We start from the raw sequence: 24,544 nt of genomic DNA, 5'->3' as shown, positions 1-24,544 counted from the left end.
CTGATCAGATAGTGAGGAAATCCCTCTGACACAGCACCATGGTAAACTCGATCTGCTTGTTCAGTTCTCCATCAGCGAGGTGTTTGGAAGGCAGCTCTGTTTGCCTGTGTTTGCTGAGAATCCTGGTTGAAATTTTGATGCACAAGCAGAATTTACAACTTACTATAAAGAGGAAGCAGCAAACAGAATAGTTACTCCTTCTTGTTGTATCAATACGGCTATTCTATCAGGTAGTAAATATATCCTCTTTTTTTGTCTGTCGTGGTGCCTGAATTCTGGGCCTGGGTGCAGTCCCTCATCTCTTGCTCAAGGCTAGCGCTCTTCCACTTGAGCAACAGAGCCACTTCCAGCTTTTTCTGCTTATGTGGTGCTAAGGAATTGAATCTAGGGCCTCATGCACTCAATGCAAGCACTCTACCACTGAGCCATTTTCCCAGCCCCAGGTAGTAAATATATTTAAAGCCTAACATACTGGTATTTCACTACTGAACTTACTTAAATATTATAACTAGGTATAAAGTAAGATATGTGAAAGCCTATAGATGTACGTTCTGTTGGGTTGAATCAAAATCCACTGCTGATACATATTATAATTTACTATCCACACTTTTCATATTTTCAAAACCTTGAATCAACATCATTAATTGCATATATGTCATCACAGTGTTATGTTTCCAGAACAAGAAATCTGACACAGGATGAGGAAAGTTTAAACTTTACCTGCACCTGGGAACAGAGCAGGTCTGCTAATGGGAAAAGACAACATCTGTGGTTATTTCCAGGCTTTACCAGAAAACAGCTCCACTTGATGGGAATCTCCTGGAGTCCATGATAAGCAGTACACATGACTCTAGACATGCATATGCATTCCTGCAATTCATTTCAATGTTCTTCCCTCAGGTTCTCTTATAAAAGCCCCATTCTTTCCTCCTTGAAAACCATCCCAGATTCTTGCAACACAGGTAAGTAGAGGTGCATCAGGATGAGATTGTTAGACAGGGCATTTTCTCTATACATTTGAAGAAGATCACAAAGTGCAGGAATTCATAGAACTGATAATGTTGCCTATAGGAGCTATTAGAGGTTGTACGTTCCACCATTTATACAATAATTACAAAATTAGATAGATGTGATCAAGGTCAATGCTTCCTTTCAGGACTACATCAGAGAAAAAGAGCTGAGACAGAAGGAACTTTGTGTGTTCTCTCTAAGGCCTCCTGTCCTTGAGTGACTCTAGATTGCCTCTTCAATCACCTACAGGACACAGACTCTCATGGCGTTTTCTAGTATGTACTGGATGCTGCTGTGCCTGATGCTACTATCCCCGGTGCAAGGTAAAATTTCTCTGACTAGCCCTGTATTCTCTGTGAACATTCACAATAACAATGAGGAATGACCAGAGTGTCCCATTTAGTAATGTTGAATAAAATCTACTGCAAACAACAAAATTGCTTGAAACTCCATTCTGCCTTGTATCATGTCCCTAATGGTGGACCTATTACAATTGTCTATCATCAATTGAATGAAAAGAACTTCCAATTTTTCAGAATGCTCTAACTAGTTGAGAGTTAAAGAAATAGAAGACAAGCTTCATAAGAATTCTCTGAGCTGACCTCACCACACATCTCCATTCTTCATTTTACTTCATTTTTTTTATCTCCATCCCCACTAGGTGAGGACCCACGGAAGGACCTGCCTTCTCCAAGAATCAGTTGTCCCAATGGTGCCCAGGCCTATTCCTCCCACTGCTATGCCTTGTTTAAGACACCGAAATCCTGGACAAAGGCAGATGTGAGTTCAGAGAGGTGGGGTTAGGGATAGGGACAAATAAGGATATTGGGGAGAATACAAGATCTCAAACTTCAAACTTCAGCTGTTCCTTGGGACTTACATAAATACTTTTTTTATTGTGAAAATACCATACAGAGGGTTTACAATTACATGGGCAAGATAATGAGTACATTTCTTATCAAGCGTTGTTGCTTCCTCCTTTGTTTCCCCTTCCCATCCCTTCTTATCTCCCTCCCACACCCCCTCTCCCACCCCAGCCAAAGTTATAAAGTTTGTTTTTTGACATAATGATTTGTACATCTCATTGTTGCTATGGGTCCAGCTGTATCCCTATTTAAACAAATTGGTTTTTCCTTTCCCCTCCACAAATTATACCAACATCAAATACAGTGAGAACAGAGCTTATATCCTGGGGGAGGGACATACAAAGCAACAGAAATCATCTTATAAATATGTTAGAAACAATCACATGAAAGCAAAAACATTTGAATACTTATCTTGGGGTTCCTTTCACTTAACATCAACTTATTTGACCTTTTCTGCTTGACTCAGACATATACTAGTTACTGAAAATAAGGGAAACCATGGGACCTATGTTTCTTTGGGCCTGGCTTACTTCACTTAATATAATTTTTTCCAAGTCTTTCCATTTCCTAACAAATGAGGCAATGTCATTCTTTCTGATGGAGGCATAGAATTCCATTGTGTATATACACCACATTTTCTTGATCCATTCATCTACTGAGGGGCATCTGGGTTGGTTCCATATCTTAGCTATGGTAAATAATGCTGCAATAAACATAGTTGTGCTGGAAGCTTTAGCTTTATATCTGGGTTAATATTTGTGTCATGAAGAGACAGCTACATCTAATCTGACCTTCTTCAAGTTACCTTTCATTCTGTCCCTCATTTAACAGTTGGCTTGTCAGAAGCGGCCTTCTGGCCACCTTGTGTCCGTGCTCACTGAAGCTGAGGCATCCTTCGTGTCATCTCTGGTGAAGAGTACTGTGAACAACTACCAATACATATGGATTGGACTCCATGACCCTACACTGGTGAGGTCCCATTGTCTTATCTCTATTACCTCTCCAGTAGTTAATGTGCTCCAGGCACACTCTTCTGGAGGGACATGAGATCAGAGACTTAGAATAATATTTTGGGTAAAGAGAAGTCCTGAAGAACAAGTGAAAAGATGAATCCATTGTCCCAGTTAATATATCCTGCATGCAGATTCTAAAGTCCATTAACTTTCCTTGCTGGCACCTTCTCTATATAGGGTCAATCACCCAATGGAGATGGATGGGAGTGGAGTAATTCTGATGTGTTAAACTTCTTCAACTGGGATAGGAATCCTTCCACTGCCCCAGACCGTGGTTACTGTGGGAGCTTATCAAGTAACTCAGGTAAGAAACCTAGGAACCATCACTGACCAGCCATCTCTCCTTCTCCTATATCCTGGGGCCTGCACTTATAAGCTAAGATGTATTTAATCTCTCTCATCTTTTCTTATATCTGTTTTCTTTGAATATCCTTCCTTACAGAGGGAGTCACTAGTCAATGTGAGGATACTAATCTCTACCTTCTTATTGTATTTACAATACATCTTCTCTTTCTCCAGGATTTCTGAAATGGAGAGATGTTCAGTGTGATGTGCAATTGCCCTATGTCTGCAAGTTCAAAGGATAGGCAGGTGGGACCTCAGAAGCCAAGTTTCTTAAGAATATTGACTTGGACCAAATGCAAATCTCAACTGGAATAACATTTCTTCCCCATATCCCACACTGATTTTCCAACCTCTTCCCTCCTCTCCAGCCTTCTTTCAATCCTTTGCCTGTGTTATTATTGGTCAGATGATGGTCAGACAGATGCAATAAAAACTTTGTCATTATTTTTCAACACTTGTGCGCACATTTTTATAATGTGGCTTACTTGAGTGTAGCTGAGTGACTAGGGAAGGAGCTCTGGAATTTCCCTCTTCAAATTCATCTACATCTTAGGAAAATATATGATGATTCATGATGCATTCCATCCAGTGCTCTGTGAGGAGAGGGTATTCCTGCTTGCATAGTATGGTGCAGTAGACAGAGTAGACATTGCCTTTCCCATGCTCAGTGCCTACGTTTATCCTCGTTGTTTGATGCACCTAATGTCATTAAGAATTACACCAATCACTTTGGAAATACTCCAAGACATCCATCATAAGATAACATTACATATGTCATCCAGGCAAAAATAAATCAACAAAGAATCTTGAATATTAAGTAACACTGTAGACCTAAAAAGATCTTAACATATATCTACAGACGATTTCACTCAACAACTACAGAATACTCATTCTTCTCAGCACAAGTTTCTCCAAAACGAATCACATTTTAGTGTATAAAGCAAGTTTTTACTAGCATGAAAAATTGTCTTAACCCCGTGTGTTCTATCACATCACAACAAAATAAAACTACAAATCAACAAAAAAGAACCATAGAAAATATTCAAATGCAGTGATACTGAACAGCAGATGGTTGAGGAAAGTTTATACTTATTAGAGTTCACTTGAAAGCCTTCAGACATATCTCAGATGAATAGCTCAATAATGGACCTTAAGCTCCTACAAAAATAAAAAAAACTCCAAAGTAATAGATTGAAAGAAAGTATATTAGAGCAGAAATTAATACACAAGAGCCTAAATATGTACAGAGTTAGTGAATCCAAAATTAATTCTTTGAACAGATAAACAAGTGATACATTCTTAACCAACTGACCAAAAGAAGAAGGGAAAATTATATATTTATAACATTAGAGAGGAAAAAGGTGGTACAAATACAAAGGCCAATAAAATTGTGAAAATAATTAGAGACTTCTTTGAGAACACTTTTTTCTAACAAACTGGAAATTGATACATTTCTAAGAACATTCGATCTACCAAAATTGTGCCGAGTCCAATAGCCCTGAAAATGCAAAATTCTCAATACACACTTGAAGCCCATTTCAATTTCACATTGTAAAGATCATCTATATGGTCAAGCAAATTTCATAGTAGAGACACAAAAATGATTTGACATATACAAGTAAACATAATGTTACATCAAACAGTACTGCATACAATAAGCAACTATAGAAAGCATGCATAAAATAGGTGCAAATTAGATGCTGAAAAGACTTTGATAAAAGTTATAATGTTTTTATGGTAAAAGCTCTTATTAAATTATTATTACCTTAAAATAATATATCTCAAAATTACAAAGGCTATACAGAATAAACCCATAACATCTAAGATCACCAATAAGACTGCAGTTTCTACTCACATGACTCTTACTCATGTAGTAGGAGAAATGCTAGCAAGATCAATAATGCAAGGGAAAGAAACCAAAAGTATATATGTAGGAAATAAATAGGTTTCTGTTATTTCTGTTTGATGATCCTAAGAAAACTCTAAAGCCTCTTAGAATTGATAATCAAATTCAGGATATAAAATGTAAAAACCATAATAGGAACTGTTCTATGCCCCATTAATGACTATTTGAGAAAGAAATTAAGGAAACAGTATCATTAGCAACAACCTCAACAAAGTGGCAAATCTAACTTATGGGTGAGAATGGTGTATAATGAAAAATTTTAAATTCTGAAGAAGTTGTTGAAGATACTAAAAGAAAGACAGCTCATATACATGGATATGCATATTATGAAAAGGGCCATATTATTACAAATGATGTACATACACAGTGCAATTCCGCTCTACAAGAAATACTAAAATGCACTTTTTAGCATAAAATAATCCTCAACAAAATGAACAGTGAAAGCAATAACATTATGTCTAATTTTAAAACAAACGAAAAAGCCATCTTAATAAAATAGCATGGTATTAGTATAAAAATAACACATAAGCTGATGGAACAGAAAAAAAAGACTCAAATAAACCCATGCCTATTTAGCAATAGAGTCTCTATAAAGGTAGCAAAAAAAAACATTGGGTAAAATACAGCCATTTTGACAAACAGTTCTAGGCACATTCAGAAAGTCGAAATTAGACTCCTATCACTACCCATGATTAAAAATAACTAAAAATGTTCTAAAGACATTAATGGAACATCATAAGCTTTGAAAATACTGGAAGAAAACAGAGAAAACATACTTTAAGATATTAACATAAGCAATAATTTCCTAAGTAGGATATCAATAGTTTATAAAACCCAAACAAGCTTTAACAAGTGAAACTAAACTGAATTAAAAAGATTTTTCAAGCAAAGAAAACTATTAGCAGCATGAAGAAACAATTTACTGAATAGGAGAAAATTTTCGAAAAAATCTTCATCTGAAAATAGAGAATATATAAAGTGCTAAACACTATACACTAAAACAATATGTAATCTAGTCAACAATAGGCAAATAAGGTGAAAAAGAAAAAAAAAAACTTAAACAAATGGAAGTACAAATGGCACTAAGCCAGTCTAGGTGACATGGCAAGGTTCAACCTTGGAATCAAAGATCACTAAAGGAATCCAAGACAGCACACAGAAGATATACTTGCATATTCAAATTTAGTGGATTGCATCAAAGAATATCCTGTTAATTGAAATAGGCTATCCATAGAAAGACAGGCCTCCCCTAAGCATGGAAACATTAAAAATGACTGAAAATAAAAGAGAAACTATTAAGAAATAAGACTAGAAGTTAAGGGAAAGAAAAGAAAATGAAGAGAGAAATAATAGTTGGGCTAGATTGTCAGAATATATATTGTTTGACACAATGAAACTCATTAATTTGTTCAATTTATATTGATCAATTTTGAAAATATATCATCTAGAACTGTGTGAATAATTTGTTTGTCTTTCAGACCATTACCCAATACAAAGCATCTTCTATGAGAAGAGTAAGTTACAAATCAGTGTTAAACTTGTTTTTGTTTTTTCACAAGGTAACTCCTTCACTTCATCATAAAACTTCCTACTTAGTCAGAAAGACTATAAACTAGGGAAGTTCATTACTAAGATTTACTTAATTACCTCCCCTGCTTCATCAACTTCAGGGCATAGCAAAATGATGATATATGTTTTTTATCTACTTATAAGTGTATGAACATGAAAGGACACATGTTAATGACACTGCCTTATTAATGCTAAAGCACTAAATCATTTACACATCATTTCTTTTATACCATAAGAACAAATCTCCACACAATGAAAATAGCAAGTAATTGGGAGGGGCCACGGGAAACTCATAGATAATAATTCTGTGGTGAGACTGGAGTCTCCACTCCAGTCTCTTCAGCAGAGAAGGTGACTCTTTCATTGGTCTTTGTTTTCTTCAACAACTCCAGGAGTCACCATAATATTATTAATCAAGTCTTCCTTTACCAGCCACAGTACTTTAATGCAATTCAGAAGAAGTATGTACATACTCTCCTTATTTGTCCACTACACTCCTATCAAAGATGTTAGCAAGTGCTGAAAGATCGAGTAAAAATTATTCAACAGTCTTACACATATAAAGACCCAATTGCCAAGTTTGTAGAATGCTTGTATGCTAACTTGTACTTTGACAGGGTTCAGAAAAAGCGGAAGGAATGTGAATTGGTGCTTGTGAATGACTTCTTTTTAGTGACTTTTCTTGACTATTTCACTCAGAATGCCTGTCTACTCATATTTGAGACTTTTTATCAAGTTCACCAGTGTACAAGCATTATTATAGTGTCAGATAAACTTGGTAGGGCTCCAGGGGAAACTGCAAGGCAGATTGTGAATTTGATTTTAAAAAACGCAGGACTAGATGCCAAGATTGATTATAAATTAGGGCATGTGTTTATTGGTAACAATGTAGTATCACCCTTTCAGCAAATGATTGTAAAGATCAAGAGGCTTGCTTTTATAAGCCAGATGTTGGCCATGAAGATTGAAAAGAAACTTAATCAGAACAGTAGGTCAGAGGCTCCTAACCGGGCAACCCAAGATTTGGGTTTCTATTGAAGAATTATACATAAGGAAGAAGCATACAGGAAAGACAAAGTATTCAAATGGGCAATGCCATACATTTAGAAGAAGTCAACACACCTAGTATAAATTTTGGAAAATTTGAATAAAAATTGATGGGATTCTTAAAAAATAAAATAGCAGATAATATTTAGTAAAATTATGACTATTAAAGTCATAAACCACAAGAAATACAATTTTAAGAATCACCATTTTATAGGATCATATGCACATAGGTATAGAGCTTTTGTGATCCACACTTATGATCCTCTCCTAAGAATATTCTCCATTGGTCTCACTGTGTGAATGTTTTGAGTGCTGTTTAATTAATCTTGCCAAAGTATAATTTTTTTTTTTGTATTTTACTAATTACTCTCAGATTTCCCACAAAAGAAGTGGCTAGCAGGCAATTGTGTTGGCTATGATTCCTTATAATGCTTATGGAAGGTGAGATATGTTGATACTTTCACAATCGCAGCAACAGGATGAAGCTGAAGAAGGGTGAATGTGAAGTCAACCTGGGCGATCACATATTGAGATCCTGTGTCTCTAAAAAATAAGATTTTATGTACAAAATCACCTCTTAATGTGCTTTCCTTTATTTGTGTTTTTAATTGTTTATTTGTAGAGATAGCTCTCAGCATGTAACTCAGGTGGCCTTGAACTTGAAATCCTCATACCTCAGCCTCACCATTTCAGACCCCGCAGATTTGTGTCCCTTATCATACCCAATGACCTTGCAACAATGTTGGATCAGAAAATCTGAGGTATTACTTCTTCCCTTTGTATAAGTATTTCCCTTTCCATAAGTTAATTCATAAGCTTATCCCTACCTCAACCAATTTTTACATTTTTGTGTCACTTATTTGCAAGACAGAGACTAGCTTGCATAGCCCAAGCTACAGAAACATACTTCTTCTCAGCTACTGATTGCTGAGATTACAGACCTGGTGGGTAAATTTATTTCAAAACTCACTATATATTTTTTATTTTTTATTTTTGTGAACATACTGTACAGAGGGGTTACAATTACATGGGCAAGATAATAAGTACATTTCTTATCAAGCATTGCAGCCTCTTCCTTTGTTTACCCTTCACATCCCTTCCCAGCCTTCCCCTACCCCCCCACCAATCCTTCCCCCCCCACCACGGTTGTAAAGTTCGTTTTCCACATGACAACTTCTACTTCTCATTGTTGCAACGAGTCCACCTGTATCCTTAAACGATTTGCTTTTCCCATCTCCTCCACAAATTATACCAACATCAAATATAGTGAAAGCAGGGGTTATACTGTGGGGGAGGGACATACAAAGCAACAAAGAAATCATCTTATAAATGCATTAGAAACAATCGCATGAAAGAAAAAAACATTTAAATACATATCTTAGGGTTCATTTTCCTGACATCACCTTTTCTGACCTTTTCTGCTTGACTCAGACATATACTAACTATTGCAAATGAGGGAAACCATGAGACCTATGTTTCTTTGGGCTTGGCTTACTTCACTTAATATAATTTTTTCCAAGTCTTTCCATTTCCTAACAAATGGGGCAATGTCATTCTTTCTGATGGAGGTATAGAATTCCCTTGTGTATATATACCACATTTTCTTGATCCATTCGTCTACTGAGGGGCATCTGGGTTTGTTCCCTATCTTAGCTATGGTAAATAATGCTGCAATAAACATAGTTGCGCTGGTAGCTTTAGTATGGTCTTGTTTGTAAACATTTGGGTAAATGCCCAAAAGTGGGATTGCTGGGTCATAGGAGAGCTCTATGTGAAGTCTTTTGAGGAACCTCCACACTGCTTTCCAAAGTGGTTGAACAAGTTTACACTCCCACCAACAATGAAGTAAGGTTCCCTTCTGTCCACATCCCCTACAGCATCTGTTGTTGTTAAAGTTCTTGATTTTTGCCATTCTAATTGGGGTGAGGTGGTATATCAATGTTGTTTTGATTTGCATTTCTTTTATGACTAGGGAGGTTGAACATTTCTTCATGTGTCTATTGGCCATCCTTTTTTCTTCTTCAGAGAAGTTTCTCTTTAAGTCTTTAGCCCACTTATTTATTGGGCAGTTGTTTCTTTGAGGATTTGTTGATGGGGGATTTAATTTTTTGAGTTCCAAGTATATTTTAGATATGAAACCCTTGTCCATTGTATGGCTAGTGAAGATCTTCTCCCAGTCCGTGGTCTCCTTGGTGCAGGCCGAAATTTTCTTAATAGAGACCACGAAACACAAAAAATCAAAGAAAGGTTGGACAAATGGGATTGCATGAAGTTGCAGAGCTTCTGCAAGGCAAAGGACATAGCTAGCAAGATCAATAGAAAACTCACTATATTTTATAAGCATAGGTTATTTTTGCAGGTGGATATAAAAAGTTAGTTTTTCACAGGTTGATAAAAACACTGCTGATAATTATTTCCCAGAACAATTCAAGGCCATAAGGCTTTCAAAGTAGTGTAACAACATAATTATCACCTCAGACAACATACTCCTAAATTTCTTGGAACAGAATATCTGCAAAGAGTGAGAAAAGTTAAAGTTCAAACCTCACCTGTACCTGAGAAAAGTAGCTGACCTATTAACAGGAAAGAAGCAACATCAGTTGTTAATATTCTCTTGCCAGGAAGCGCCTCCTCCATTTTGTGGGACTTTCCTGGAATCCATGTCAAACAATATCCGTGATCTTTGACCTTTATACACAGTCCAGTTATCTATCTCAACGCACCCTCCCACAGATCCCTTTATAAAAGCCCCAGTGTTTTCTGTGCTGACAAACCATCTTCAGTTTTTGGTAGACAGGTAAGTGGGAACTGCATGAAAAGAAAAGCCTGGGTAGATTTTTTTATGGTACACATTAAGATTGTGGGAAAGGTGGTCTGCTCAGAGAACCTAAGAGATATGAGAATCATCAAAGACTGCCTTTGGAGTCTTAGATGAATAGAGAATATAGATTCTTCAATTCAATTGGAAAATACACATGGTGATGAATATGATCAAGATCAATCTATCTATAAAGGAGTAGACAAAGGACAAAAGGCTGGGATCTTTATATATTGTGTGTGTGTGTGTGTGTGTGTGTGTGTGTGTGTGTGTGTGTGTATCCAGGTCTATGTCTCTCTTTATCTCTCTCCGGTGATACCTTCAATCATGCTGATGGCTTCCTCACTCACAGACAAGATGCTGCCTCCTTCAACCTTCTCCAGCATGTCCTGGATGCTTCTGTCCTGCCTGATGCTCCTATCTCAGGTGCAAGGTGAGATTTATCTTACAGTGGATTCCCTGTGAACCGTTCACAGCCAGAATGAGGACAGTTATGTTCCCTTTCTGCCTAATTAGTAATGCTGAAGACAATCCACCCATAAGGAAAGCACCTTCAATATCTCTCCTTCATTACTTGTAGTGGGACCATAACAGCTTTCTTTCATCAGTGAAATGAAATAGTTTCTCATTTTGTCTGGTTACTCTGATTTATTGATTTTGGTGGGTTGAAGGCAGGAAAGTGTGGAAAGTCAGTGGAGAAAAAGAGAATAATTGGAGGTCCAAGGTTAAGACCTGGCATATCAAACATGATTAGATGAATAAAGATGCCGGCCACACTTAAAATAAGAATTTTCCACCCAAAGGGCAGGCCTTAAGCAGACTCTACAGTTCATTGTGCTCTCTACTCAATCCTGGGTACTCATTTCATTTCTTCCTTGTCATTATCTCTTTTCACCTCAGGTGAGGACTCCCAGAAGGATGTACCTGCTGCTCGCATCAGCTGTCCCAAAGGCGCCCAGGCCTATGCCTCTTACTGCTATGCCTTGTTTAAATCACCCAAATCCTGGACTAGTGCCGATGTGAGTGCTGAGAGGTGGGGCTGAATATGGGTACTAGGAAGAATACACAATCTTGGACTTCAACCTTCAGCTTTCCTGGGGACTCCTGTAAACATCCTTATCTGCATATCTGAGTTAATGTCTATGTCCTGAAGACATACTTACCATTTTCTGACCTTCTCAGGCTCCCTCTCTTTCTTTCCCTCCTTGACACAGTTGGCCTGCCAGAAGCGGCCCTCAGGTCACCTTGTGTCTGTGCTCAGTGGGGCTGAGGCATCCTTCGTGTCTACTCTGGTCAAGAACACAGCGACTACCTACCAATATGTCTGGATGGGGCTCCATGACCCCACACTGGTGAGATTCCATCATCTCCTCTTGGTTATTTCAAGTGGTTGTTGTGCCCCACTCTTCTTGCCTGTATTGCAAAAGCCCAGGGACTCTAAAGAAGGCAACCTGTGGTTGCCATTTGGGATCAAAAGAAACCTCTGAATCTCTCTGAAGAACAGAGTTCTGTGAAGGTGTCTAGTATTCAGAAGAAATGAATGTGCCTATAGTCAGCTTTGACACAATTTTCAGGAGGTAATGTTAATAAGCAGATGTCTGAAATTCAGGAGATCAGATCATACACATTGAGATCAGATCATACACATAAATCAGATTTATGTTTTATTGCTATAAAATAAAACACTATTTTTGAGGTTCAGAGAAAACAAAAAATGCAGTGCATGTATAAAGAGGAACCTATTATTTCAAGTGGTTTGAAGTTCTTCTCATAATTGGATGGGACCAATCAATGAGATTATGGTTGAGTATCCCACAGAGGGACAAATCAAAGTGGAGGCTTTATAGAAGGGTGAAGACATAGTTCTAAGTCAGAAGTTATGCAGGCAAAGGACCAGGGAGGCCGAGAACCAGTGACATTCCATCCTTATGGCTGCATCTTCTGAATAGGGTGAGGAACCCAATGCAGATGGCTGGGAATGGAGTAACTCTGATGTGCTGAACTATCTGAACTGGGAAAGGAACCCTTCCATTTATGCTGATCGTGGTTACTGTGGGACCCTGTCACGAAACTCAGGTAAGAAACTAAAGAGCCACCTCCAACCATTTCCCCCTCTCTCCTTTTTCCCCCCTGTGCCTGTTCCTCCTATGCTGTGGGTATGCAATGTGGGGTTGAATTCTTCCATCTCCTCTTACTCTCCTTTCTTTGAATCTCCTTTCCTATAAAATGTGATACTGAAAAAGATAAGGATGAGACCGTAAAGCCTAGGTCAGATCTAATGCTTCACTATGCCACAGAAACTCTACCTCCCCCAATGTTTACTTCATTTCTTTTCTTTCACTCAAGGATTCCTGAAGTGGAGAGACTATAACTGTGATACACAATTACCTTATGTCTGCAAATTCAAGGGCTAAGCAAATGGGAATCTGCATCCAGCATCATCAAGAAGCTCATCATAGACTAGAGAACAAGTGTGAAGACTAAGAAGGCCATGGTCTTCCCACATCTAGATCTGACTTTCCCTCTTCTCTTTTCTCTATCCAATTTACAATCCCTCTACCATTGGGGTGGACTCTGGTCAGAAAAATCCATATTAAAGACTTTTTTTTCATATTTTTGGCTTTTGTGTTCTGTTTTAGTAGTAAGACTGTGTAGGAGGGTTGAAGGTTTAGAGGAGGAAGTTCTGGGAGTTGCTTCTTCTATTCTACCCAGGCCTAAAGGAATATGCCTGAAGATGCATCCCCAGCAATGCTCACAGGGAGGGTCATATTGTCCTCAGATAAAGACAGCCCTTCCACCTACACACTGCCTACCTGTCCTACTTATGGCACAGCCATACATGTTAGGTGGTAAAACATTAATGATAGCAATATCAGGAGAAGAAAAAGAGAAATTCACAGAAGGAAAATATTGAAGGATATTGGTTATTTATTTTCTAAATATAAAGATAAATTTTATGTTTTAGATTCTATAACCTCAAGGAATACTCAATGAAATAAATAACACAAAAACAAACTTATACATATTGTATTCAACCTACAAAACACCATTGTCAAAGAGCACATCATGAACATGGTCAGAAATGAAAGGAATAGCTTTCCCACATGAAACAAAGACAATTATTAGACCCATCAGCAAATATGAGAGGAAATCAATTATTGAATATGTTGAAATGATTTTTTTTTAAAAACTAGAGACCACAACATTAGTCAAATGTGAAAGCAATACTTTCCTAACAAGCAACATCTGAGAGAATCTGTTTCCAGTAGAGCTTCCTAAAAGTAAGTTAGAAAGTTCTGAATAAAAGACTATAATGATGATCATATAACTCATATTTATGAAATAAAATCGTTAAATTATGAGAAAAGTTATGATGAAATACTTTATCACATTTTTAATTGCGTTGAAAAATATTTGCTTAAAGGAAAAAATAGTTACATTCTATTTTTTTCTTTTTTTGTGTGAAAATACCATAGAGAGGGGTTACAATTACATGGGCAATATAGTGAGTACATTTCTTATCAAGCATTGTTGCCTCCTCCTTTGTTTTCCCATACCTTCCCTTCCCCTCTCCACCCCCCACCCCCACACTCCCATACCACCACCTCCCCCCACTCCTACTACCCCACCCCGCCAAAGTTCATTACTTTGACATAACATCTGTATATCTCATTGTTGCAATGGGTCCACCTGTAACACAGTCTTTTGGATGTTTATTCAAGTTTAAATGTAGAAGCACCATTATAAAGCAAAATACAATAGTAAGGCAAAATTAAATAATAGACTTCACCTTGTGACAGAGAATCTTAGATTTTAGTACTTCTTGAAGGATTGACACAAGTGACTCCATTTTTTTTGTACTTTTGAGACAAGGTTCCATTATGTAGTCAAAGTTGGACTGGAATTTCCCATGAAGCCTAGTGTGACCTCAATCTCACAATCTTTTGATCACTGCTGGTATTCTAGACACTTCTAACGTATATGTCAGGACACCATTTTTATTCTGACAATTTCCCCATTATTGCTAAATGATTTTATATAAAGATATAACAACAATTTACCCTTTGAGTATTTGTCTTTCTTCACCTGAATTCTTAATATACCCAATTTTATATCCTATTATTTTTGGTCAGTCATAGAACCTGAACTCTGGACCTGGGTGCTGTCTCTCAGCTCTTCAGCTATCTCTCAGCAATTCAGCTCAAGGCTAGTGCTCTACCACTTGAGCCACAGTGCCACTTTTGGCTTTTTCTGCTTATGTAGTGCTGAGGAACTGAACTAGGGCCTCTTGCATGCAAGGCAAGCACTCTACCACTGAGCCACCTTCCCAGCCCTCTAATTTATTTTAAACTTAAACTACAAGGTAAAAATAAATACCTACATGCCTATACAAATAATTTTTCCAAGTTGATCAAAATATCTCTAATAATATTTTATTACTTAACAAAACAAGGAATAACACTTATCAGACTAGAATAAGAGTTTAATTTTTACCAAGAGGTGGTCTGTATACTCCTAAAAGAGAATGTCGGGAAGTTTCAGGCTTTAGCTGTGTGTGGGGAAATCTCTGACCTTAGAGCAGCAGCAAACAGACAGCATCTGGACTATTCCCAGACTTTGCCCACAAGAGTCTTGTATTCTTGGTAGACAACTTCTGGAAAGCATGTCAAATACTAGTTACGGTCTATCATTCACCTGCATATGCATCCCAATTATTTCAAAAATCCATATAGGACTAGACACAGGATAAGGTGTCACTGTAGGTTCCCTCTATGGCCTGCTGGCATAAGTGACACTCATTGCCTCCTTGATTACAGGCAAGATGCTGCCTCCTATGGCCCTCCGCAGAATGTCCTGAATGCTGCTGCCCTGCCTGATGCCCCTGTCTTAGGCAGAAGATGAGATTTCTCTGCATCTCACACTGAGTGCTGTGTGAATGTTCATGTGAACACTCATCAGTATCATGTGGTAATGTTGAGACTCTCACAGCAGGAAATGACCTGCAATTCCTCCCTCTTCCAGCCTTCCTTCTAATCAATCATCTTAATTCAACATCTTGCCAGGAAGTTCTAATTTCCATTAATCATTGGAAAGAGAAAAGTGTGAAAAATCAGTAATGAACTACAGGGAAGGAGAAATAGAAGGACTCCATATAAAAAACTGTAAGACCAGAGTAGGGGAGTAATGGAATGAAGAAAAAAGTAAAATGAAGGAATGAAGGAAAAAAGCAAAAATGAAATATCCCTCTACATAATGTGGAATAAAAAAAATAAGTAGAAACCTGAAAGCACAGGAAAATGTAAGAGTGGGTGTGAATATTGACTCTAATACAAAAGATAAGCCTCACAAACATTGTGTGTACTTGGTGTACCCAAGTATACCACTTTATTGGAGACCCTATTCATTTCATCTAATCCCTCTCTTCATCTTCCCCCACTGCAGATGAAGACTCTGTGACGGATCTGCCTGTTGTGCATATCAATTTTCCCCAAAGTTCCCAGGCCTTTAAGTTCTATTGTTTTGCATTATTTTGAACACCAAAATTCTGGATAGATGCAGATGTGAGTGCTGCGAGTCATAGGAGTAGAGAGGTGAGGACTCCATATCTTTCACACAGTATCACTCCTCCCCTTCCTTCCTCAGTGGTGCCACTGGTTACTTCTAATTCTGACCCTCCCTCACATGCTTCCCCTGCCAGCAATGTCTGTGCTCAATGGAGCTGTTATCTCTCAAGTGGTTACTGTGGCCCATGCCCACTCTCCTGTTTTTCTTTTTTTTTCCTCCAGGAAAAACTCCAGGAAATGTGAGGCTGAGATAGCAGGTGACATTTGAAGCAAAGCGAATTTCTTGAGGCCACCTAAAAATCTGAGTTCTGTGAAGACCAGATGCCAAGGTGTCATTAAAGTTAATGTGCATTAAATGAATGAGAATTTTACTCAGTTCTCACTTGAGTCTGATAGATAAGCTTCTGAGGGTCTGTGCACTCTATTCTGAGAAAAATCCTAAATCAAAAGTCTATGTTTATCTCTTATATATCTAAGATTTTCTTAGATATTCAGATACACTTATTGCTTATCAAATACTATGTTTGAGTGGTTGCCAGATTCTTGTGATAATTGTGTAGCACTTGATAATAGGTATTCGGCAGCATGCAAGATGTGTAGAACAAATTGTATATGGTTAGCTGGGGCAGGGAGAATTATGTGCTCTACCTAAGAGATTATGTAAGTAGAACTTTAATGACCATTCTCTTCCCATAGCAGCATCCTCTACTCAGTATGGTAAAGAGCTCAATGGATAGGAGTGGAGTAATTCTGATATGCTCAATTACTCTAACTGGGATAGAAATCCTTTCAGTGCCTCAGATTGTGGTTATTGTGGTAGTGTGTCACAAGAAACAAACAGAGAACTTACTTCTGACCAGCCTTTTCTACTCCCTCACCCCTACTTCCTGAGGCTGAGCCACTGGGATTTCTGCTAGGGTAGGAAAATCCAATGAGGTTGGTCTCTATCAACTTCTCTAAAGTGTCATTTCTTTGGATCTCTTGGAACAGGACACCAAGGAGATGAAAGAGGTGCTTTATAGATCAGAATGTTAAGATGTCTCCCTTTTTATATTATAATGGTTACCAATGCCTTTCATTTAACTGCTTCTTTTCTCTCAGAATTTTTGAGGTGGAGAGATGATAGCTGTGATGTACAATTGCCCTAAGAGATTTCAATACATTTGTGTAGCAAGAAATAAGAATAGATATATGGCCAGGCCCTGATGGTTCATGCTACTCAAGAGGCTGAAACCTGAGGATCACAGTTTGAAGCTAGCCCAGGAAAAAAAAAAAGTCCTTGAGATGTTTATCTCCAATTAACCACACACACACACACACACACACACACACACACACACACAAAGCCTAAAGTGGAGCTGTGGCTCAAGTGGTAGTGCACTAGTCTTGAGCACAAAAGCTCAGGGATAGTGCCCAGGCCCAGAATTCAAGCCTCAGAACCACAATAAAATAAAAATAAATAGAAAATAAATACAAAGACAAGAAAGAGAAAAAGAAGGAATTGATGTATGGAAGACAGCAGAAAGGATAGTTTCCCATTATGTATTTTACCCCTTCTCTAAACTCAGGAAGCACAAAGTAGAGGAAAAATACCCTGCTCTTGGTAGAAAGAGAGTGAAATGACATCCCAGAAACAGGTTTCCTCCAGCTAAACTCAAACCCTGATAGTCCCTGTATTTCAGAACCCGTGATGTAAGTCCTAAGATCCATACTGGTGCTACAAGAATTCTCATGGCTCCATGTTCAAAATCCCTACAGATTTTGTCTCTAAGCCCATCTCACCTTCTGGCTGAAGTCTTACACACTAAGCTTCCTCATGTAGAGCCAGTTTCTGGCTACTTGAAGCTTTAGCATAATTGGCCTTGCAGAGAAAAACTTCTAGGCACACCAGTGCTGCCTCTATGACCACAGACATCAGGCCACATCTGTGGACCTGTCCAGAAGTCCAAGCTTTATATATGGACAGTCTTTCAGTCTGTCTAGTGCTTGCTTAGGCACTATAACTTCCTGGCCTCTGGCTGGCCCCATGTGCTAGCAGACTGAGGGTCAGTCCTATCTCAGTGAACATCAATAGAATTCTCTCTAACTCTAGCCTCAAAGCTGAACCTTTCGACATCAGGCCAGTACTTACAGATCCAGAGCCCATCTGAACTCCGACAAGATCAGGATTCAGATTTATCCATGGAATAAGGGTCAGTATGTGCCTACCTCTGAAGATGCAGTTGGAAAATATGATAAGAGACTAAAAGTTATTATCAAATGATGAAGAAATTAATTCATTCATAATTTACTGAAATATATAAACAATTCACAGAAGTATATAAATGAATATATATTCATCTAGGTGAATATATATGTATATACATATATATGTATACATATGACTAATGCATATGATGAAAGAATGTCTATAAAGTGAAAAATGAACCTAAAATCTAAAATAGTGGGAGAAAGTCACTACAAACCCTACACCAGGCAAAGGGTTACTATACAAGCTATATAAAGAGCTTAAACAAGTAAATAATCAGAAGAAATTAACCCCATTGTGAAAGGGAAAAGGATTTGAACAGACATTTCTCAAAAGAAGCTATAAATATCCACAGGAAAATGCAAAGTAAAAGCAAAAATGCAACCTGATCTATTAGAATGTCTATTATGAACAACATAAAACAAATGGTGAGAATGAAGAGAAAGGGAAATCCCCTTGTACTGTTGGTGGGAATACAATTATATTACGTTAAAACAATGCAACACCATTGCATAAAACAATATGAAAGCTCCTCAAAAAATTAGAAAGAGAATACAAAAGGGGAACACCAAAATGGTGAGACAAAGGACAAAGTGTGAAACAATTCAATCGTGATTCTTACAAGACGATATGTTGGAAATGATCTATACAACTTGAGGGAAGAGTAGAAGAAAAATGAAGAAGGGGGTTACAAGTTCCACAAGAAATGTTGAAATGCCTTACCTATGTAATTGTAACCCCTCTGTATATCACCTTGACAATAAAATTAAAATAGTAAAAAAGATAGGTCTAAGCATATAAAATGATGCTAATTGAAATGAACTCCAAGATATGGAAAAAAATGAAAGAACTATAAACTGAATGATCTTATTTATACATTAGAAAGGTGCTAGACAGGTAGGCCTTAAAAAATTAAAGGCCTGTATTGGATCAAATAACTGAAAACTCTATCTGTAAAGTGGTTCTTAAACTGTTCAGAGTGCCCACACAGTGTTTCTTTACCCAGGACTCTCTGTCTGTGTTCTGTCATCTGTATGCTTTTTCCTTTTACTGGCTTCCTTTCATAGTTTTAAAATAGTTGCCAGCATCAACTGAGCTACTTTTTCTTCATCTGTCACAGAAGGGAGAATATAAGACTATTTTCTGAATGTGGGAAAAAAAAACTTCTAAGCTTCTATCTTTTTAGATAAACCTGAGAAAATCAGCATAGCCAGGCCATGTGCTGGACCAGTGATGGAAAAGTGAGTTACTGTAAATCTTAGAATCATTTCGGCAAAGAAGCTATGTTTATGTTCTTTGGATCATATATCAACACTCCAGGACCTAAATCTAAGGCTAAAAGAGGTTACTTCCAGGAAAAAGGAAAGGCTGTGAGTCTTCAGAGAAATACCAGGGTTATATTACAGAAGTGGGAAAGAACAATGAAGCCAGAGATATAATCATTGAAAATCACTGCTTTCTTATTCAAACAGACAACTAGAGGAAGGGGAAATTTGCTACTGTGGTCAAACAGGAATAAAAGTTCTGTAAAATGCTTTGTGGTTTTCTTGTTAAACATTTATATCTTTAAACATTATATTCTCTCTTCCATAATATAACGTAGAGATGTGTCTAGAGGAGTAGGCATTTCAAATTCAGCTATCTCAAATCAGCGTTAGGCCTCTTTCTTGTTGTCAGTTTACTATTAACTTGTGACATCTATAAAATATAACTTTCCTTGCCAGGTGTGGTGGTTTCCATTTGTCATTATGGTACTCAGAAGGCAGCTGCAGGCAGTTAGTGAGTTCTAATCCACACAAGACCATGTCTCAAAAATACAAACAAAATAACAAACAAAATTGCTTCCAATTTTCCTCATAACTTTGGTTACTTCTGTTGCCTCCTGAACCTTCTCCCCCACTTCCTCCTCCTTCTGTTCAAAAAGCAATGTACTCATCACCTGACTTATGTAACTGTGTCCCTACATACATTATCATGTAACTGTAATCCTCCATACATTAACTTTACAATAGCAATTAAAAAGAAGAAAAAATCCAAGTGTTTATGGTTATTCATATTCTTGCACCACAAGCGTTAAACTGAAGGTAAATAACCATTGGAAACAACACTAAAATTTTCTTATATTTTAAATCAGGAAAGGAGGACTTGACAGGATAAGGAGATGGAAGCATTAGAAAACCACCTCTCCTATCCCGTCATTCAAAACCCAGTTTGAATGCTTTTACAAGGATAGATGGAGAAGAGCTCTGAAAATGGCACCCAAGGGAAAAGAACAGCAATCAAGGTGGAAAAGTGTGCAAGGTAGTTCCAAGATGCTGCCACACAGGTGGGCAGGCTTACAACATTCTTGGCATGGTGGGATGGCATTCCCCCCTGGGCATGAACTGGGAATGCAAAGGGTTAAGAAAGCCTTCCCTCAGTAGGAGCAAACTTGTCTTCAGATGAAAGTAGCATTGGGAAATGCAGTAGTGCCTTCTGAGTGCTCACAGGTGCACAGTTCCCATGTCCCTAAGAGATAGAAGGAACAAGAAAACACCTTCCTGGAAATTTACAAATGGAAGGATGAAGTAACTGAGGAAGGGACACAAGGATTCAGCTAAGAATAATACAGACATTTGGGGAAGATTCATGGGAGAGAAAAGCAGTAGGGAGAGTAGACAAAAATTCTCTGTTATTGATGATTCTTTATTTCTCCCCACCCTGTTTTTACCCTTTACCTCAAACTGATTAGTTAATACTTGACCATGAAAATAATAAAAACTTGATGAAAACTTTCAGTTGACTTCAAGTATGTGAATCACTAGCATACATTAAGTGTAAATATTCTGCATGTGACCTTTTATCTCATTATTTGTATTTCTACCCTCCAAGGCTCCAACTAATTTTCTAAAATGATAAATGTCTATGTATATAATTTTTTCTGTGATAGGATGAAATAGTTTTTAGAATTTGGCCTTCTGACTTTTAGACAACTCTTTAATTAATTAATTAATTTAGCAAGACTACGGTTTGAACTGCAGGTTTTGTGCTTTCTAGGCAAGTAGTCTACAATTAGAATTATACTCTAGCCTGACAAGATGTATTTTTCAAGAAACAATAACTTTTGCATAAGTTGCTGTGGTCCCACGGTGCAACATTTTGCTCCTGTAACACTTGGGATGGATGAATTCTTTCTTGACCTTCAGTGTTCTTCTCAATGTATTATCTGCATCTTTGTGCCTGCAATGTACATATAAGATTTAATCTATTTTTAACTTTTTTAAAGGATTTATATTTGAGGTGAATACATATTGATACATTTTCCATTAAGCTTTGGCTGAACACATTGCACTAAGAGAGGTACACATTGTGTAGAGTTCAGGAAATGATTAGCTAAATAAAGTTCTATAAGAACAATGTTAACTGAAGATGCACGAGATACCTTCATTATCTCAGGTACTAGTTTTATAATGCTTTCTGTACATTCATTTTTCAATTCCATCATTTTTTAAAGTTTTTCAATATTTCAGCATCTGTTTGCTGCCATCTTCCTAAAGAACCATCTCAAGGCGATTAGACACGTATGAACGTATGTATCTTTTTCTGAATATTATAGACTTGGTGGGAGAGTGGTTACCTAACAGGTTGGATGACCTCAGATTATTTACTCAGCAGTGGAAAATAATATGTTAATACACAAGGAAATAAACAAAGACTTTAGAGGTTTTAAGTGAAAAAGACCTCTTCTTTTATTTGGGAAAAAAGAATGCCCAGTTGACAGACAATTCTCATGTGTCTTTCATGTTTCAATGCCTCTTTCAAGGCAAGTCACAGATACTTTTATTCTAGATGAACTTTCAAGATCCTCTGAAAATAGAAATGGCATCTCCCCCACAGCAACGGGTATATCTGTGTATACTCTTGAAAGATTTAAACTGTATTTCCATCTATGGTGAAGATAGACAAGTTTTCTCTCCAGAATGATAATGAAGTCTCTTTGTGAAACAAAAGGAGAATCACTTACTACCCTTTATAAGTTGTTGAGTTTTTCTTTTTTTTAAATATCATTACCTATTTGGTCTTCATTACTTATTTGACTTTTTAAAATTAATTTAATTTTATTGTAAGGGTGATGTACAGAGGGGTTACAGTTACATAAGTAAGGTAATGAGTATCTATCTTGTTGAACATTGTACCCCATCTCTTGTTTCCCCCCACTTTCCCTCCTCTGGGCTCCTCCTCTCCTCCCAAGTTGTAAATATCATTTCCAACATAGTATCTTGTAAGTACCTCTGTTGCACTAGATCAACTTTTGTCCCTGTTCTCAACATTTTGTTATTCCCTTCCCTTCTTTAAATCAGATACATGTATACGTAAAACACAAGGTACTAAAATAAAAAACAGTGACAACAAGAGATAAACCAAAGGAAAGGAGAAGAAAGAAAAAAAAGAACTAACTTCACACAGTACATTAAAAAACAAAAACAGGCAAGCAAACAAACAAAAAAATCCTCGGTATCTTGGAGTCCATTTTGATTAGTATCATTGTGGCTCAACTTTTTTAACTCTCTGAACTTAACTGGAGCGTTATATTCATCTAGTATGATGTCACATCTGCACATGTAGGTATGCAACTGTATGATATCCTAGCAGGTGAGGAAAGAGCGAATGTGCTGTTACTGCTGCACCACACAGTAAGGAATTATGCTCCTGGAATTCTGTCAGCATTAGTGAAACTGTGGAAGACTAACTTAGTTTCAAAGTAGAGTAAAATCTGTGAGCCTTCATTCATTTTTCCTCAGCCAACTTCTTGTTTTGCAGTGCAGTAGAAGAAAATTACCTTACCTAAGTCAATTTGAGCCATAACTCTTAATTTGTATTGTTGTTTCCATTGGACTCCTAGTATAAAATGCATGTTTTTAATATATGCCCATGCATATATGTCTGTATATGCTTTATGTATGTATGTACGTATATGTATATGCATACGTGTGAATATATATGCATGTATGGTTGTATGCATGTATGTATCAGCCATATTGCCTTGGCTTTATTCTGGAACAATGTCCTGCATACCTGTTCACAACTTAGCCATGTCAAGAAATATCTCTCCTTTTCTTATTTTTCTTGTTACTGACTTCACCCTGACACAGTGTCTACTGTCTATAGCACCAAAGATTGTCGTATTATTCTTCCCTTAAGGATAGTTGAGATTTCTTTTTTTTCCCCCGCTTGTGGGGCCTGAACCTGGGCTTGGGCATTGTCTCTCAGCTCTTCAGCAAGGCTAGTGCTCTATCACTTGAGCCATAACACCACTTCTGGATTTATTTTTTTCTGTGCTTATGTGGTGCTGAGGAATAGAACCCAGGGCCTCATGCATGCAAGGCACGCACTCTACCACTGAGACACCTTCCCAGCCCCCAATTGTTGAGATTTGTAAGAACCTTTTTCCAAAGACATCTGAGAAAATGAGTTTCATTTTTACTCCAAGACATAGAGACAAGAGGTTTTCCTTTGTTGTTGTTCTCAATGTACTACATGATTTCTTTTTCCTTTTGTGTTTTATCCCCCCGATGGTTTATCCTCTGTTTTATTACATTTGATTTTGGTACCCTGGATATTGTATATATCTTTATCTGAATTAGGGAAGGGAAGGGGAACAACAAAATGGTAAGACAAAGGACAAAGGGAGAACCAATGCAACAGCGATAGTCACAAGACAATATGTTGCAAATGATCGGTACAACTTGAGGGGGAGTTGAGGGGAGGGAGAGAGGAAGAAAAATGAGAAGGGTAAAAAGTTAGGCAAAAATGTAATCACTACGTTACTTATGTAACTGTTCATTACCTTGAAAATATAATTAAAAATTCTACTCGGGGCAGAATCTGAGGAAAAGTTAGCTGGTTTTTTTTAAGAAGATTATAAGAAAGCACCTGCTAGTTATTTTTTTTTTTTTTTATGAGAGAGAACACTACCTTGATCAGTCTCTGTGCTCAACAGATAAAGAAAGGCATGGGCCTTCTAGCTACTGTTAAAGTAGCAACATTGTCTTGAGTGGTTTTAACTGTGCAAGAAGATCCTCAAAAGGCTGTGTAGGCAGAGGACTACTTAGGAAACTGACAACAAGGAGGGCTGATAAAACAAGGCCTGAGCAGTAATCTGTGAGTCACTAATACT

At 37.5% G+C, this 24,544-nt stretch overlaps 2 protein-coding genes and 1 pseudogene across 3 annotated transcripts; all 3 read left to right on the top strand.

The window, feature by feature from the left end:
* The first annotated feature begins 897 nt into the window (after positions 1 to 897).
* On the top strand, positions 898 to 3,687 carry LOC122116864 (regenerating islet-derived protein 3-beta-like). 2 transcript variants are annotated; one of them, XM_042690435.1, is made up of 6 exons: positions 898 to 962; positions 1,157 to 1,334; positions 1,673 to 1,791; positions 2,709 to 2,846; positions 3,068 to 3,194; positions 3,410 to 3,687. In XM_042690435.1, the coding sequence occupies exons 2-6, from the start codon at positions 1,274 to 1,276 to the stop codon at positions 3,475 to 3,477; spliced, it is 513 nt and encodes a 170-aa protein (XP_042546369.1). In that variant the 5' UTR covers positions 898 to 962; positions 1,157 to 1,273; the 3' UTR covers positions 3,478 to 3,687. The 2 variants fall into 2 exon arrangements, with proteins under 2 accessions (XP_042546369.1, XP_042546370.1); XM_042690436.1 differs by having other exon boundaries at positions 947 to 962; positions 1,213 to 1,334.
* Positions 3,688 to 6,646: 2,959 nt separating this feature from the next.
* On the top strand, positions 6,647 to 7,788 carry LOC122116765 (annotated as a pseudogene).
* Positions 7,789 to 10,929: 3,141 nt separating this feature from the next.
* Positions 10,930 to 13,188, top strand: LOC122116863 (regenerating islet-derived protein 3-beta-like). The gene is made up of 5 exons (XM_042690434.1): positions 10,930 to 11,008; positions 11,476 to 11,594; positions 11,790 to 11,927; positions 12,525 to 12,651; positions 12,922 to 13,188. The coding sequence occupies exons 1-5, from the start codon at positions 10,933 to 10,935 to the stop codon at positions 12,987 to 12,989; spliced, it is 528 nt and encodes a 175-aa protein (XP_042546368.1). The 5' UTR covers positions 10,930 to 10,932; the 3' UTR covers positions 12,990 to 13,188.
* The last annotated feature ends 11,356 nt before the right edge of the window (positions 13,189 to 24,544 follow it).

The sequence above is a fragment of the Dipodomys spectabilis genome, unplaced genomic scaffold (assembly GCF_019054845.1).
Source record: "Dipodomys spectabilis isolate Male_0828 unplaced genomic scaffold, ASM1905484v1 ptg000137l, whole genome shotgun sequence".
NCBI classification, from domain to species: domain Eukaryota; kingdom Metazoa; phylum Chordata; class Mammalia; order Rodentia; family Heteromyidae; genus Dipodomys; species Dipodomys spectabilis.
Note: the sequence above shows the minus strand (reverse complement) of the source record. Positions and strands in the feature narration are given on the sequence as shown.

Bases quoted from the DNA above. Each gene is read 5' to 3' on its own strand.
- LOC122116864 (XM_042690435.1), top strand. From the start codon at position 1,274: ATGGCGTTTTCTAGTATGTACTGGATGCTGCTGTGCCTGATGCTACTA. The intron at 1,335-1,672 runs GTAAAATTTCTC...CATCCCCACTAG, and splicing joins GCTACTATCCCCGGTGCAAG to GTGAGGACCCACGGAAGGAC. The intron at 2,847-3,067 runs GTGAGGTCCCAT...TTCTCTATATAG, and splicing joins GACTCCATGACCCTACACTG to GGTCAATCACCCAATGGAGA.
- LOC122116863 (XM_042690434.1), top strand. From the start codon at position 10,933: ATGCTGCCTCCTTCAACCTTCTCCAGCATGTCCTGGATGCTTCTGTCC. The intron at 11,595-11,789 runs GTGAGTGCTGAG...TCCTTGACACAG, and splicing joins AATCCTGGACTAGTGCCGAT to TTGGCCTGCCAGAAGCGGCC. The intron at 12,652-12,921 runs GTAAGAAACTAA...CTTTCACTCAAG, and splicing joins GACCCTGTCACGAAACTCAG to GATTCCTGAAGTGGAGAGAC.